Source organism: Sphaerodactylus townsendi, unplaced genomic scaffold (genome assembly GCF_021028975.2).
Source record: "Sphaerodactylus townsendi isolate TG3544 unplaced genomic scaffold, MPM_Stown_v2.3 scaffold_592, whole genome shotgun sequence".
Taxonomy (NCBI): domain Eukaryota; kingdom Metazoa; phylum Chordata; class Lepidosauria; order Squamata; family Sphaerodactylidae; genus Sphaerodactylus; species Sphaerodactylus townsendi.
Window position 1 is genome coordinate 1 of NW_025950795.1, and position 12,917 is coordinate 12,917.

Sequence of the window (12,917 nt, forward strand, 5' to 3'; positions counted from 1 at the left end):
GGGCAAGGGAACTCTTCTCCCCTCAAGCCAGAGGGAAGAAAGAGAGGCAAAGGTTCCCAATCACAGACAAAAGTCTTACTCAGAATAAAAGCAGAGTTTATTTCTAAGCCAGCACAGATCCCACCTAAAATGAGAGCTGCCCCGAACTGGTGTGAGGTCCAGGGTTTTTAAAGGGTCTCTTTAGGGTACATCAAAGCAGAGTCACATACATTGCAAAAGATTTAGGGTTGCAACAAATTATCCCACGTCAAACATTTGGTACAAGTTCCCAAGCAGCGCATCTCTAACCCAAGTGAATGTGAGAACAGTTATCTGGCTGCTCCGGCTATCACCGTGTTTATGGTACTTCTTGTAACAACAGTAAGGTCATCAAGTTCCTGAGAGGCCAGGAAGGCAAAGACGGGGTGTTTAGACATTCAGGTTGTTTATGGCCATCTCTGCATAACGGAAAGGGTTATCTTCCCAATATCTAACAGTAAATTAGCCCTTTAGACTGAGGGGCTCCCTGTCTGGGTAATTTGCTAAGGAATGTAGTTAGCCTAACCTAAGAGCAGTGGGATCTAAGCAATACTACTATATTGCTATCTTTATATTGTATTTCTTTAAAGCATAATTTCCAGTTCTTCAGCGTTGCTCACAAAATCCCCCCTTTTTAATTGTGCGCCTGAAGGAACCTGAGGGGGCACACTAACTGAACCAGGTTCAGTGTTGCAGCGCTGACGAGGGTAGGGGTAAAAGGGTGCACGACCAGGAGCATTTGGAGGTGGAGGAGCGATTGGTATAGGAGCCGAGGCTGCTGGCCTGGTGGATATTACTGCAATCAGGGGACGACCATTTGGGCCAGGTGGAACTGGCCTTAATGCAGTTTGTACGGACGTACAGCAAGAGGCAGCAAGGGGAGCACATTGGATGCAACAACAAACAAACAACCCCAATACAATTATGAGTATGATTGTTACAAACAGTCCCCTCAACCAGGCAAAGTTTGGCAGCCAATCCAGGGCATGATTCCAGAAGTCTGTCTGGGCCACCTCGCTCAAGGGATGCACAATGTCCTGTAAATCATTAATATTAGTTGTAACATTCCCCTCCATATTTATGTACAGGCAACATTGTTCCCCCAACAGTGCACATGTTCCCCCTTGTTGAGCACTAAGAACATCTAAAGCACGGCGATTTTGCAAAACCATATCAGCGATAGAATGCAGTTCCGTTTGGAGCCCGGAAAGGGCCTGGGCTGTGGCCTGGAATCCCGTATCAATGATGGCAGACATATTCCTCACTGCCATTTCCAATTCTATTACCCCAAAACGTGGAAACAAAGTACGGAAAAAGGTGCCCCACCAAGGATGGGTTTCGCCCACCAGTGGGTTGTATACTACTTCTCTGGGGTATCGTCCACCTAGGTTCAACACCCTCCTAGGTGAGATAGTCTCCCTTTTTTCTAAGTCTAGGACAGCGGTGCCAAAAGAACAGAGACCAGACCAATCATGGTGTATCACTTTTCGTCCCACAGTACCACAGATAAAGAACAAACCTTTCTCGCTTAGCAATAAGGCTCTCCTTTCTCTAGGAAACTTTGAAACTAGCTGTTGGCAAGTTGGATCTATCTGCTTGTTGGCAGTGGGGGCTACACATGTCTGAAGGACGGCCATCCAGGGTAGGATGGAGGTGGCTGTACCTTCCCAGACAGTAACATTATCTTTCTGATAAGTACGATATACTTGGCCGTAGGCCTCAGGGGAATTTACAGAAATGTGGATCGTATAGTGAGGGTCTGAGACTGTGAGATACCCTGTTTGTGGTTTCCCTGGGGGAGCTATGACAGAGATTTCCCCTTTTTCTGGGATCCACTCGAAGTTAGTAAATGTAAGAATGGTATCACATAGGTGATGTGACAGAGAGCCATAGTCAAATCTACCTCCCTGTCTCTGCAAACAGATAGGGAAACGACGGACCTTGTCAGTCCGGATGGAGGTAGTATAGATCTCTCTGCCATCAGACCCCAGGCGGTGAATGGTGTCAAGCTTCCATTCCTCAGGAACATTGACCCATTCCACCTGTTTGGGGACCTTCAGGGGCCATCCATGATGATCGTATACATCAGCTGGCCCTTCTGAAAAATCAAACCACCATAATAGGGTCTTGGCTATGTGAGTATAATGTGCCCAGGTACCTGAGTAGGCCATCTGGGTTTTATAGCACAACCAGCAGTCTGAGAGATTCCCAAAGTCAGCCAAACTCTGCAGAGGTTCCCGTAAGGGGTGTTCCAGAGGGCTAGCTCCATGTATAAGGAGTCCAAGGAGCAAACCTAAAGACAATAGGGGTCTTGAGGATACTCCAAGGTGTCCAGGCTGCATTGGCACGGTGAGATAGGTTCTTTTAGGGACAGAAAGAGGTGTGGGGCGGTTACCGGGGTACACACAAACCCACAGGAGTATAACTCAGGGAACCAAGGGTTATATTTATACGTGGCCGCGTCCTCTATCTCGAGCTGATCCCAGTAAAGATCCAATTCCCCGTAGAGGGTAGAGACAATCTTAGGACCCCACTGTGGAAGGCTACTGGGGAGACGCTCAAAGATTGTTAAGTATTCTACAGTAATGTTTTCTACAGCAATACCATATACTTGTAAAGAATAGTGGGGACAGGGGCGACAGGCAGGAGCTAAGTAGGGTGCAATCCAATAACTGTGAAACGGGAGTTCAGAAGGGGTAGGGAGCATATACATAAGGGCAGCTAAGAAACTGGATCAAAACACAAAGTAAAAAAACAAAAAAACTTTAAGTATTAATGCAGTTCTGCCTCAGCCTCGTTGGTGGTCCTTTCCAGCGATGTCTTCAACCGGGAGAGTTCCGTGGGCTGTTGATTCGAACACAAAATATAGTTCAGTGTCACAGGACACCGGGTCCCTCGGAAAGGGAAGAACCCGGACTTATGCCTCTACTGAAGACTGAAGACTGTATCAGGAAAATACTCCAACAGGTAGTTTAGATGTGTTCGTTTTCCGGCAAGGTTAGGGCTGCGTCAGTTTCGTCCTCTTCAGCTTCAGGTGCCGGAGGGGGTGTTTCACAGTGGGCTGGCTTTCTGCGGAAAAGCATGCGCAAATCAGATCCCAATTCAGCCGACCAGATGTCCTCGTCACGAGCCGCTGTTTCTCTAGCTTCCACAAGGGGTGGTGCGTCAGCGTGTTTCAGGCGAGTGTGATGGACCCAGGTCTTTACCCCTCCGACTTCACCGAAGCTTGAGTGGCAAGGAGGACTTGGAAGGGGCCCTTCCACACCGGAATGAGAGGCTCCTTCTTGTAGCCTTTGATGTAGACCCAGTCTCCCGGCACGAAAGGATGCAGCGGGGCAGTCAGTCCTTCTGGTCGGATTTCGTTCAGGTCACGGTGCAGCTGTGAGACTGAGGCAGCTAGGCAAGAAATATATTCGACAGTTAAAGCATCACCCACCCTGGCTTCGTCAGCCAGGATGGGTCGGGATAGAGGGTAGGGTCTCCCATACATGATTTCAAAAGGGCTGAGTTTCCATTTTCCTCGGGGGCTGGTTCTTACTCGCAAGAGGGCCAAGGGAAGAGCGTCGGGCCATTTTAAGGAGGTCTCCTGCATAATCTTAGTCAGAGAAACCTTCACGGACCTGTTCATTCTCTCAACCATCCCAGAGGATTGGGGCCGCCAGGAGCTGTGAAGCTTCCAGGGGATCCTGAGGATTCTGCTGACCTCCTGTACTACCTGAGCCATGAAGGCAGCGCCATTGTCGGATCCTATGCCCTCCCACGGGAACCCATAGGCCGGGACAATGTCCTTTAGGAGTACCTTGACCACCTCTTTGGCTTGGCACGTTCTGCAGGGGTAGGCTAGGGGCCAGCCCGACATGGTATCTACAAACACAAGGAGGTACCTGTATCCTGCAGCTCGAGGCAGTTCAGTGAAGTCACACTGCCAACTGGAGCCAGGGTGTTGTCCCCTAAATACCTTCCCACAAACCACAGGACGGTTGGAGGAAACGTTTGTCCGTTGGCAGATAACACAGTTTTTTGTAATTGCTTCTGCCTGTGCTCTGACTTTGGCTCCAATAAAATATAGATTAAACCAATTTATCAGACCCTGACACCCAATGTGGGTGCCTGTGTGGAGGTTCTTTAAGATCTGAAGCCACCAGCCCAGCAGGCACAAGGATTTTTTTCCCTGCTCTGTTTCCCGCCATCCGTCCCCTCCCTGGAGTGTAGTCCCCTCCCTTCCAGCCCGAATTTGTTTTCTTTTTGTGTGTATATTGGGTCTAAGTCTGCCTGTACTGCTGGGATGGGGGCTCCTGTTATAGCAGATTGTTCTTGTTCCCAGTCCTCTTGGCTGCTTGGGCTGCCCTTTCTAAATCCTCCTCGTCCCTTTCCTCCATTTCCTCCCCAAAAGTTTTTCTAGATTCTTTGCTTAACCTTTAACTGTGGGGCTTGTGCAACATGCTTCCTTAGTAGTGTAGTAAACCTGCTTTCCCCCCTGCTGCTGCTTTTGCAGCGATTGTCTACCCTTCTGTTACCCAGAGCTGGGATGGAGTCCCGTGCTGCATGTCCCTTCGTTGCCTGGAGTGTACAATTGCAAGTTCAGCTAGGTCCGTCCTATGGCCTCCAGAGGGCCCAGCACAAGCTGAGGCATGTTTGATTTTTGATCCATTAGAGGTTAGTAAACCCCTTTGTTTCCAAAGTTCCCCAAGCGCATGTGCAACCCCAAAGGCATATCTGGGGTCTATTGTATATATTTGCCCGCTGGCCTGTTGCCAGGACTGGCCTTCGCATTCCTGACCATGAGTTCCATGGCCTGTGCAGAATATGTTGGGGGCAGTGCTCTAGCTTCTATGACTGAGTTCTGGGTGACAGCTGCAAAGCCAGAGAACCGCTTCCCCCTCCACCATATAGCTGCTCCCATCCTGTCCAAAATTCTACCTCTGGGTTTTCTAATGGCTGATCCTGTAGGTCTACACGGGCAGCGTAAGTCATGTCTATGGTTTCAGTACAATCATGCAGAAGAGGACTCCTCATCAGGCAGAAGCGTGGCTGGGTTTAGCCTGGTGGAGACTGCACTTACTTTACCCCTGGGCTGTCAATTGGGATGGCCTGGTATTTTTGCCATGCGTTGCTGAGTTGTGGTGGCCCCCCTTTTAGTTCCTAGCTGCGGCTAAAACTGCATGAGGAACATAGACAGTCAGGTCCCCCCCCAGCGTAAATTTTAAAGCATCCTCTACTAATAGACAAACAGCAGCAACAGCACGTAGGCACGCGGGCCATCCCTTAGCTACCAAATCAAGTTGTTTTGATAAGTATGCTACAGATCTCTGAGTGTCAGCAAACTCCTGGGTCAGGACTCCCTTTGCTATTCCCTTCTGTTCATGCAGGAACAGAAAAATTCTTTCGTGGAGTCAGGGAGGCCCAGCGCCGGGGCACTGATAAGAGCCTGCTTTACTGCCTGAAAAGCGTTAATCTCCAGTGTTTCCCATTCTATTTTTGCGAGTTCAGGCCCCGGCAGCATCTCATACAGAGGTTTTGTTAAGGTAGCATAGTCTGGGATCCAGTTTCTGGTGTAACCTGCAATTCCCAAGAACTTCCTTAAATCCTTCCTGGTCTCGGGTTGCTTTATTTTGGTTATCGCATCTTTCCTAGATGCTGTCAAGGCTCTCTCCCCCCTTTTTAATTGATAACCAAGATAGAGCACCGTTTCCTGAGTGATTTGGGCTTTTGCCTGCGAGACCCGGAACCCCTCCCGTGCCAAAAAATTAAGGAGAGAAATAGTGGCCTGCGTGCATGTAAGGGCATCAGCAGCAGAAAGGAGAAGATCATCAACATACTGGAGAAGGTTAAGCCCCTCCGGGGGATCCCAAACCCGAAGCCTGTGTTCAAGAGCAGACCCAAAAAGAGTGGGGCTATTCTTGAAACCCTGAGGCAAGCTGGTCCAACGGATTTGTGTTTTACGGCCATCCGGGTAAGACCACTCAAAAGCAAAAATATCTCTACAAGCAGGATCTAGAGGCACAGAAAAAAATGCATCCTTCAAATCAAGGCAAGTAAAATATGCATGATCAGCGGGAATTAAGGTGAGCAAAGTGTAAGGATTTTTTGGACGACTGGATGGAGATCCACCGTAATTTGGTTGATGCTGCGGAGGTCATGGACCATGCGAAAAGTGCCGTCCTTCTTTGGGACTCCAATGATTGGAGTGTTAAAGGGAGAGGCGCACTCCTCCAAAATGCCATTTCGCAGGAGGCGATCAATCACCGGCTGTAGCCCAATCCGCACATGTTGTGCAATGGGATACTGTCGGAGACGGACCGGGAGAGAGGTGCGGCTTGTTGATCCAGCACAACCTGGTCCCTCAGAGGGAAAGTTCCCGGCACATACCGGTCAGGCGAGTGCTTCCTGCGCTCTGAGCGCCGGAGAGTGCCAGTGGGGCTGTCTGTCAGTCCCTCAGCTGCCCTAATAATTCTAGCTAACTTCTCAATTTCAGCCTGAGTTTCCGCCGCTGCTGCCGCAAGCGTCGCTTCCCTGGCTCTCCTGTCCTCCTGCTCTCGTGCGGCTACTAGTTGAAGCGCCTGCCCCCCTTGGTCGCCCAAAGGGGGCGCTGGGGCCAGATCCTGAGCTTGATCCTGAGCTGGTGCCAGATCCTGAGCTTGATCCTGAGCTGGGGTAGGCGGCGGAGTGGGAATTAACGGGGCATACGGGCGAGGAATGGGAGGGTACAGCTCATCCGGGGGAGGAGGCAAGATCGGAGCCGAGCAGCGGAAAGGAGGGCCAGTCCCTGGCGCTGCCGGCGGCGGTCTGTAAACCACCAGGGATGAGCCATCAGGAATGGTATAGTTGCCGGGGCACAAGCTGATTTCCATAAAAGTGGCTTTCAAAGCTGCCCCTTGCTGGGAGCGTTCCGAGGTCATAAGGACCTGGTAGAGAGATTGAATGGTGGCGAGATCCAGGGTCCCCTCCGAAGGCCATCGGGCACCTCCGTCCAAATAAAAGAGAGGCCATTCCTTCACACACCAATCAATCAGTTTCTCCCTCTTTCCCTTGTTCTTGCATTTGAGAAGTTTCCAATTATGCAAAATACAGGCAAGAGCTGAGTCCTCAGACTGGGGGCCCCCCTTCTCATCCTTTCGCAGTTTGCTAGGCCAAACCATGACGGAATCAGAGGAAAGGGGGGGTTTTCCACACAGTTCTTATCAGCCTGTTACAGAGTAATCAGGTACCAATACTTAACCCGTCTGTAAAAACAAACTAGCACGGGACCTCAGACGTCTGGGCTTTTATCTTAAAGGTGGCCTAGGGGTACCCCACAACACAAAACAAGACGTAAGCTTTATTCAGACCAGACAGAAACAAAACAAACACAGATCTCTACTGCACCTGGCTTCTGTCGTCCGGAGAGGTGTTCTTGCAGAAAAACTGGAGCGTTGTCCCGAAGAAAAAGGGAAGAGGGAAAAAAATAGGAAGCCGGCGGCAGCCCTCCTGAAATCAGCTGGCTGCTCGGATCAGTACAGCACAAAGGCAAAGACACCCAGGCCTAGGACCTGATGAGCCCTGAGCCAAAACAGGCAGAGGGGCGCGCTCCCACCAGGCCAGGAAAGGGGCAGAGCCAGAGGGCTGTATTTAAATCCGAGTCACGGCACCAATTTTGTTGGCAAGGTTCAGATTAGAATTATTGTTATTATGAATATAATAGAGCTGCCTCTCTATCTAGAGTTTCCGTTACAGCCACCTAGGCCAAGGGGCAAGGGAACTCTTCTCCCCTCAAGCCAGAGGGAAGAAAGAGAGGCAAAGGTTCCCAATCACAGACAAAAGTCTTACTCAGAATAAAAGCAGAGTTTATTTCTAAGCCAGCACAGATCCCACCTAAAATGAGAGCTGCCCCGAACTGGTGTGAGGTCCAGGGTTTTTAAAGGGTCTCTTTAGGGTACATCAAAGCAGAGTCACATACATTGCAAAAGATTTAGGGTTGCAACAAATTATCCCACGTCAAACATTTGGTACAAGTTCCCAAGCAGCGCATCTCTAACCCAAGTGAATGTGAGAACAGTTATCTGGCTGCTCCGGCTATCACCGTGTTTATGGTACTTCTTGTAACAACAGTAAGGTCATCAAGTTCCTGAGAGGCCAGGAAGGCAAAGACGGGGTGTTTAGACATTCAGGTTGTTTATGGCCATCTCTGCATAACGGAAAGGGTTATCTTCCCAATATCTAACAGTAAATTAGCCCTTTAGACTGAGGGGCTCCCTGTCTGGGTAATTTGCTAAGGAATGTAGTTAGCCTAACCTAAGAGCAGTGGGATCTAAGCAATACTACTATATTGCTATCTTTATATTGTATTTCTTTAAAGCATAATTTCCAGTTCTTCAGTGTTGCTCACAAAATCCCCCCTTTTTAATTGTGCGCCCGAAGGAACCTGAGGGGGCACACTAACTGAACCAGGTTCAGTGTTGCAGCGCTGACGAGGGTAGGGGTAAAAGGGTGCACGACCAGGAGCATTTGGAGGCGGAGGAGCGATTGGTATAGGAGCCGAGGCTGCGGGCCTGGTGGATATTACTGCAATCAGGGGACGACCATTTGGGCCAGGTGGAACTGGCCTTAATGCAGTTTGTACGGACGTACAGCAAGAGGCAGCAAGGGGAGCACATTGGATGCAACAACAAACAAACAACCCCAATACAATTATGAGTATGATTGTTACAAACAGTCCCCTCAACCAGGCGAAGTTTGGCAGCCAATCCAGGGCATGATTCCAGAAGTCTGTCTGGGCCACCTCGCTCAAGGGATGCACAATGTCCTGTAAATCATTAATATTAGTAGTAACATTCCCCTCCATATTTATGTACAGGCAACATTGTTCCCCCAACAGTGCACATGTTCCTCCTTGTTGAGCACTAAGGACATCTAATGCACGGCGATTTTGCAAAACCATATCAGCGATAGAATGAAGTTCAGTTTGGAGCCCGGAAAGGGCCTGGGCTGTGGCCTGGAATCCTGTATCAATGATGGCAGACATATTCCTTACTGCCATTTCCAATTCTATTACCCCAAATCGTGGAAACAAAGTACGGAAAAAGGTGCCCCACCAAGGATGGGTTTCGCCCACCAGTGGGTTGTATACTACTTCTCTGGGGTATCGTCCACCTAGGTGCAACACCCTCCTAGGTGAGATAGTCTCCCTTTTTTCTAAGTCTAGGACAGCGGTGCCAAAAGAACAGAGACCAGACCAATCATGGTGTATCACTTTTCGTCCCACAGTACCACAGATAAAGAACAAACCTTTCTCGCTTAGCAATAAGGCTCTCCTTTCTCTAGGAAACTTTGAAACTAGCTGTTGGCAAGTTGGATCTATCTGCTTGTTGGCAGTGGGGGCTACACATGTCTGAAGGACGGCCATCCAGGGTAGGATGGAGGTGGCTGTACCTTCCCAGACAGTAACATTATCTTTCTGATAAGTACGATATACTTGGCCGTAGGCCTCAGGGGAGTTTACAGAAATGTGGATCGTATAGTGAGGGTCTGAGACTGTGAGATACCCTGTTTGTGGTTTCCCTGGGGGAGCTATGACAGAGATTTCCCCTTTTTCTGGGATCCACTCGAAGTTAGTAAATGTAAGAATGGTATCACATAGGTGATGTGACAGAGAGCCATAGTCAAATCTACCTCCCTGTCTCTGCAAACAGATAGGGAAACGACGGACCTTGTCAGTCCGGATGGAGGTAGTATAGATCTCTCTGCCATCAGACCCCAGGCGGTGAATGGTGTCAAGCTTCCATTCCTCAGGAACATTGACCCATTCCACCTGTTTGGGGACCTTCAGGGGCCATCCATGATGATCGTATACATCAGCTGGCCCTTCTGAAAAATCAAACCACCATAATAGGGTCTTGGCTATGTGAGTATAATGTGCCCAGGTACCTGAGTAGGCCATCTGGGTTTTATAGCACAACCAGCAGTCTGAGAGATTCCCAAAGTCAGCCAAACTCTGCAGAGGTTCCCGTAAGGGGTGTTCCAGAGGGCTAGCTCCATGTATAAGGAGTCCAAGGAGCAAACCTAAAGACAATAGGGGTCTTGAGGATACTCCAAGGTGTCCAGGCTGCATTGGCACGGTGAGATAGGTTCTTTTAGGGACAGAAAGAGGTGTGGGGCGGTTACCGGGGTACACACAAACCCACAGGAGTATAACTCAGGGAACCAAGGGTTATATTTATACGTGGCCGCGTCCTCTATCTCGAGCTGATCCCAGTAAAGATCCAATTCCCCGTAGAGGGTAGAGACAATCTTAGGACCCCACTGTGGAAGGCTACTGGGGAGACGCTCAAAGATTGTTAAGTATTCTACAGTAATGTTTTCTACAGCAATACCATATACTTGTAAAGAATAGTGGGGACAGGGGCGACAGGCAGGAGCTAAGTAGGGTGCAATCCAATAACTGTGAAACGGGAGTTCAGAAGGGGTAGGGAGCATATACATAAGGGCAGCTAAGAAACTGGATCAAAACACAAAGTAAAAAAACAAAAAAACTTTAAGTATTAATGCAGTTCTGCCTCAGCCTCGTTGGTGGTCCTTTCCAGCGATGTCTTCAACCGGGAGAGTTCCGTGGGCTGTTGATTCGAACACAAAATATAGTTCAGTGTCACAGGACACCGGGTCCCTCGGAAAGGGAAGAACCCGGACTTATGCCTCTACTGAAGACTGAAGACTGTATCAGGAAAATACTCCAACAGGTAGTTTAGATGTGTTCGTTTTCCGGCAAGGTTAGGGCTGCGTCAGTTTCGTCCTCTTCAGCTTCAGGTGCCGGAGGGGGTGTTTCACAGTGGGCTGGCTTTCTGCGGAAAAGCATGCGCAAATCAGATCCCAATTCAGCCGACCAGATGTCCTCGTCACGAGCCGCTGTTTCTCTAGCTTCCACAAGGGGTGGTGCGTCAGCGTGTTTCAGGCGAGTGTGATGGACCCAGGTCTTTACCCCTCCGACTTTCACCGAAGCTTGAGTGGCAAGGAGGACTTGGAAGGGGCCCTTCCACACCGGAATGAGAGGCTCCTTCTTGTAGCCTTTGATGTAGACCCAGTCTCCCGGCACGAAAGGATGCAGCGGGGCAGTCAGTCCTTCTGGTCGGATTTCGTTCAGGTCACGGTGCAGCTGTGAGACTGAGGCAGCTAGGCAAGAAATATATTCGACAGTTAAAGCATCACCTACCCTGGCTTCGTCAGCCAGGATGGGTCGGGATAGAGGGTAGGGTCTCCCATACATGATTTCAAAAGGGCTGAGTTTCCATTTTCCTCGGGGGCTGGTTCTTACTCGCAAGAGGGCCAAGGGAAGAGCGTCGGGCCATTTTAAGGAGGTCTCCTGCATAATCTTGGTCAGAGAAACCTTCACGGACCTGTTCATTCTCTCAACCATCCCAGAGGATTGGGGCCGCCAGGAGCTGTGAAGCTTCCAGGGGATCCTGAGGATTCTGCTGACCTCCTGTACTACCTGAGCCATGAAGGCAGCGCCATTGTCGGATCCTATGCCCTCCCACGGGAACCCATAGGCCGGGACAATGTCCTTTAGGAGTACCTTGACCACCTCTTTGGCTTGGCACGTTCTGCAGGGGTAGGCTAGGGGCCAGCCCGACATGGTATCTACAAACACAAGGAGGTACCTGTATCCTGCAGCTCGAGGCAGTTCAGTGAAGTCACACTGCCAGCTGGAGCCAGGGTGTTGTCCCCTAAATACCTTCCCACAAACCACAGGACGGTTGGAGGAAACGTTTGTCCGTTGGCAGATAACACAGTTTTTTGTAATTGCTTCTGCCTGTGCTCTGACTTTGGCTCCAATAAAATATAGATTAAACCAATTTATCAGACCCTGACACCCAATGTGGGTGCCTGTGTGGAGGTTCTTCAAGATCTGAAATACCAGCCCTTCAGGCACAAAGATTTTTCCTTGCTCTGTTTCCCACCATCCGTCCTCCCTGGAGTGTAGTCCATTCCCTTCAGCGAATTTGTTTTCTTTTTGTGTGTATATTGGGTCTAAGTCCTGTACTGCTGGGATGAGGGCTCCTGTTATGGCAGCATGTTCGTGTTCCCATACCTCTTGTGCCCAGGCTGCCCTTTCTAAATACTCCTCATCCCTTTCCTCCATTTCCTCCCAAAAAGTTTTTCTAGGTCTTTGTAACCTTTCAATGAGGGCTTTTGCAACAGCTTCCTTAGTAGTGTAGTAAACCTGCTTTCCCCCTGCTGCTGCTTTTGCGGCGGTGTCTGCCCTTCTGTTACCCCGAGCCAGGATGGAGTCCCCTGCTGCATGTCCCTTGCAGTGTACAATTGCAAGTTCGCTAGGTCCGTCTATGGCCTCCAGAAGGCCCAGCACAAGCGAGGCATGTTTGATTTTTGATCCTTTAGAGGTTAGTAAACCCCTTTGTTTCCAAAGTTCCCCAAACGCATGTGCAACCCCAAAGGCATATCTGGAGTCTGTGTATATATTTGCCCGCTGGCCTGTTGCCAGGACCAGCGCTCGCATTACAGCCATGAGTTCCGCAGCCTGTGCAGAATATGTAGGGGGCAGTGTTCTGGCTTCTATGACTGAGTTCTGGGTGACAACTGCAAAACCAGAAAACCGCTTCCCCTCCACCATATAGCTGCTCCCATCTGTCCAAAATTCTACCTCTGGGTTTTCTAATGGCTGATCCTGTAAGTCTGCACGGGCCGCGTAAGTCATGTCTATGGTTTCAATGCAATCATGCAGAAGAGGACTCTCATCAGGCAGAAGCGTAGCTGGGTTTAGCCTGGTGGAGACTGCGCACTTTACCCCTGGGCTGTCAATTAGGATGGCCTGGTATTTTGCCATGCGTTGCTGAGTTAACCAGTGGCCCCCTTTTCGTTCTAACACGGCTAAAACTGCATGAGGAACACAGACAGTCAGATCCCCCCCC

General features: G+C 49.8%; 2 protein-coding genes across 2 annotated transcripts; both read right to left on the reverse strand.

The window, feature by feature from the left end:
* Positions 1-1,958: 1,958 nt before the first annotated feature.
* LOC125425495 lies at positions 1,959-3,877 on the reverse strand (the record flags this gene model as incomplete). Its single annotated transcript, XM_048483091.1, has 3 exons — positions 3,225-3,877; positions 2,414-2,690; positions 1,959-2,060 (listed from the first exon to the last, which is right to left on the reverse strand). Coding segments are annotated over exons 1-3 (1,032 nt in total), but the record flags the coding sequence as incomplete, so codon positions are not given.
* Positions 3,878-10,717: 6,840 nt separating this feature from the next.
* LOC125425494 lies at positions 10,718-12,889 on the reverse strand. The gene has a single exon (XM_048483090.1). The coding sequence runs from the start codon at positions 12,830-12,832 to the stop codon at positions 10,736-10,738; it is 2,097 nt and encodes a 698-aa protein (XP_048339047.1). The 5' UTR covers positions 12,833-12,889; the 3' UTR covers positions 10,718-10,735.
* Positions 12,890-12,917: the final 28 nt, after the last annotated feature.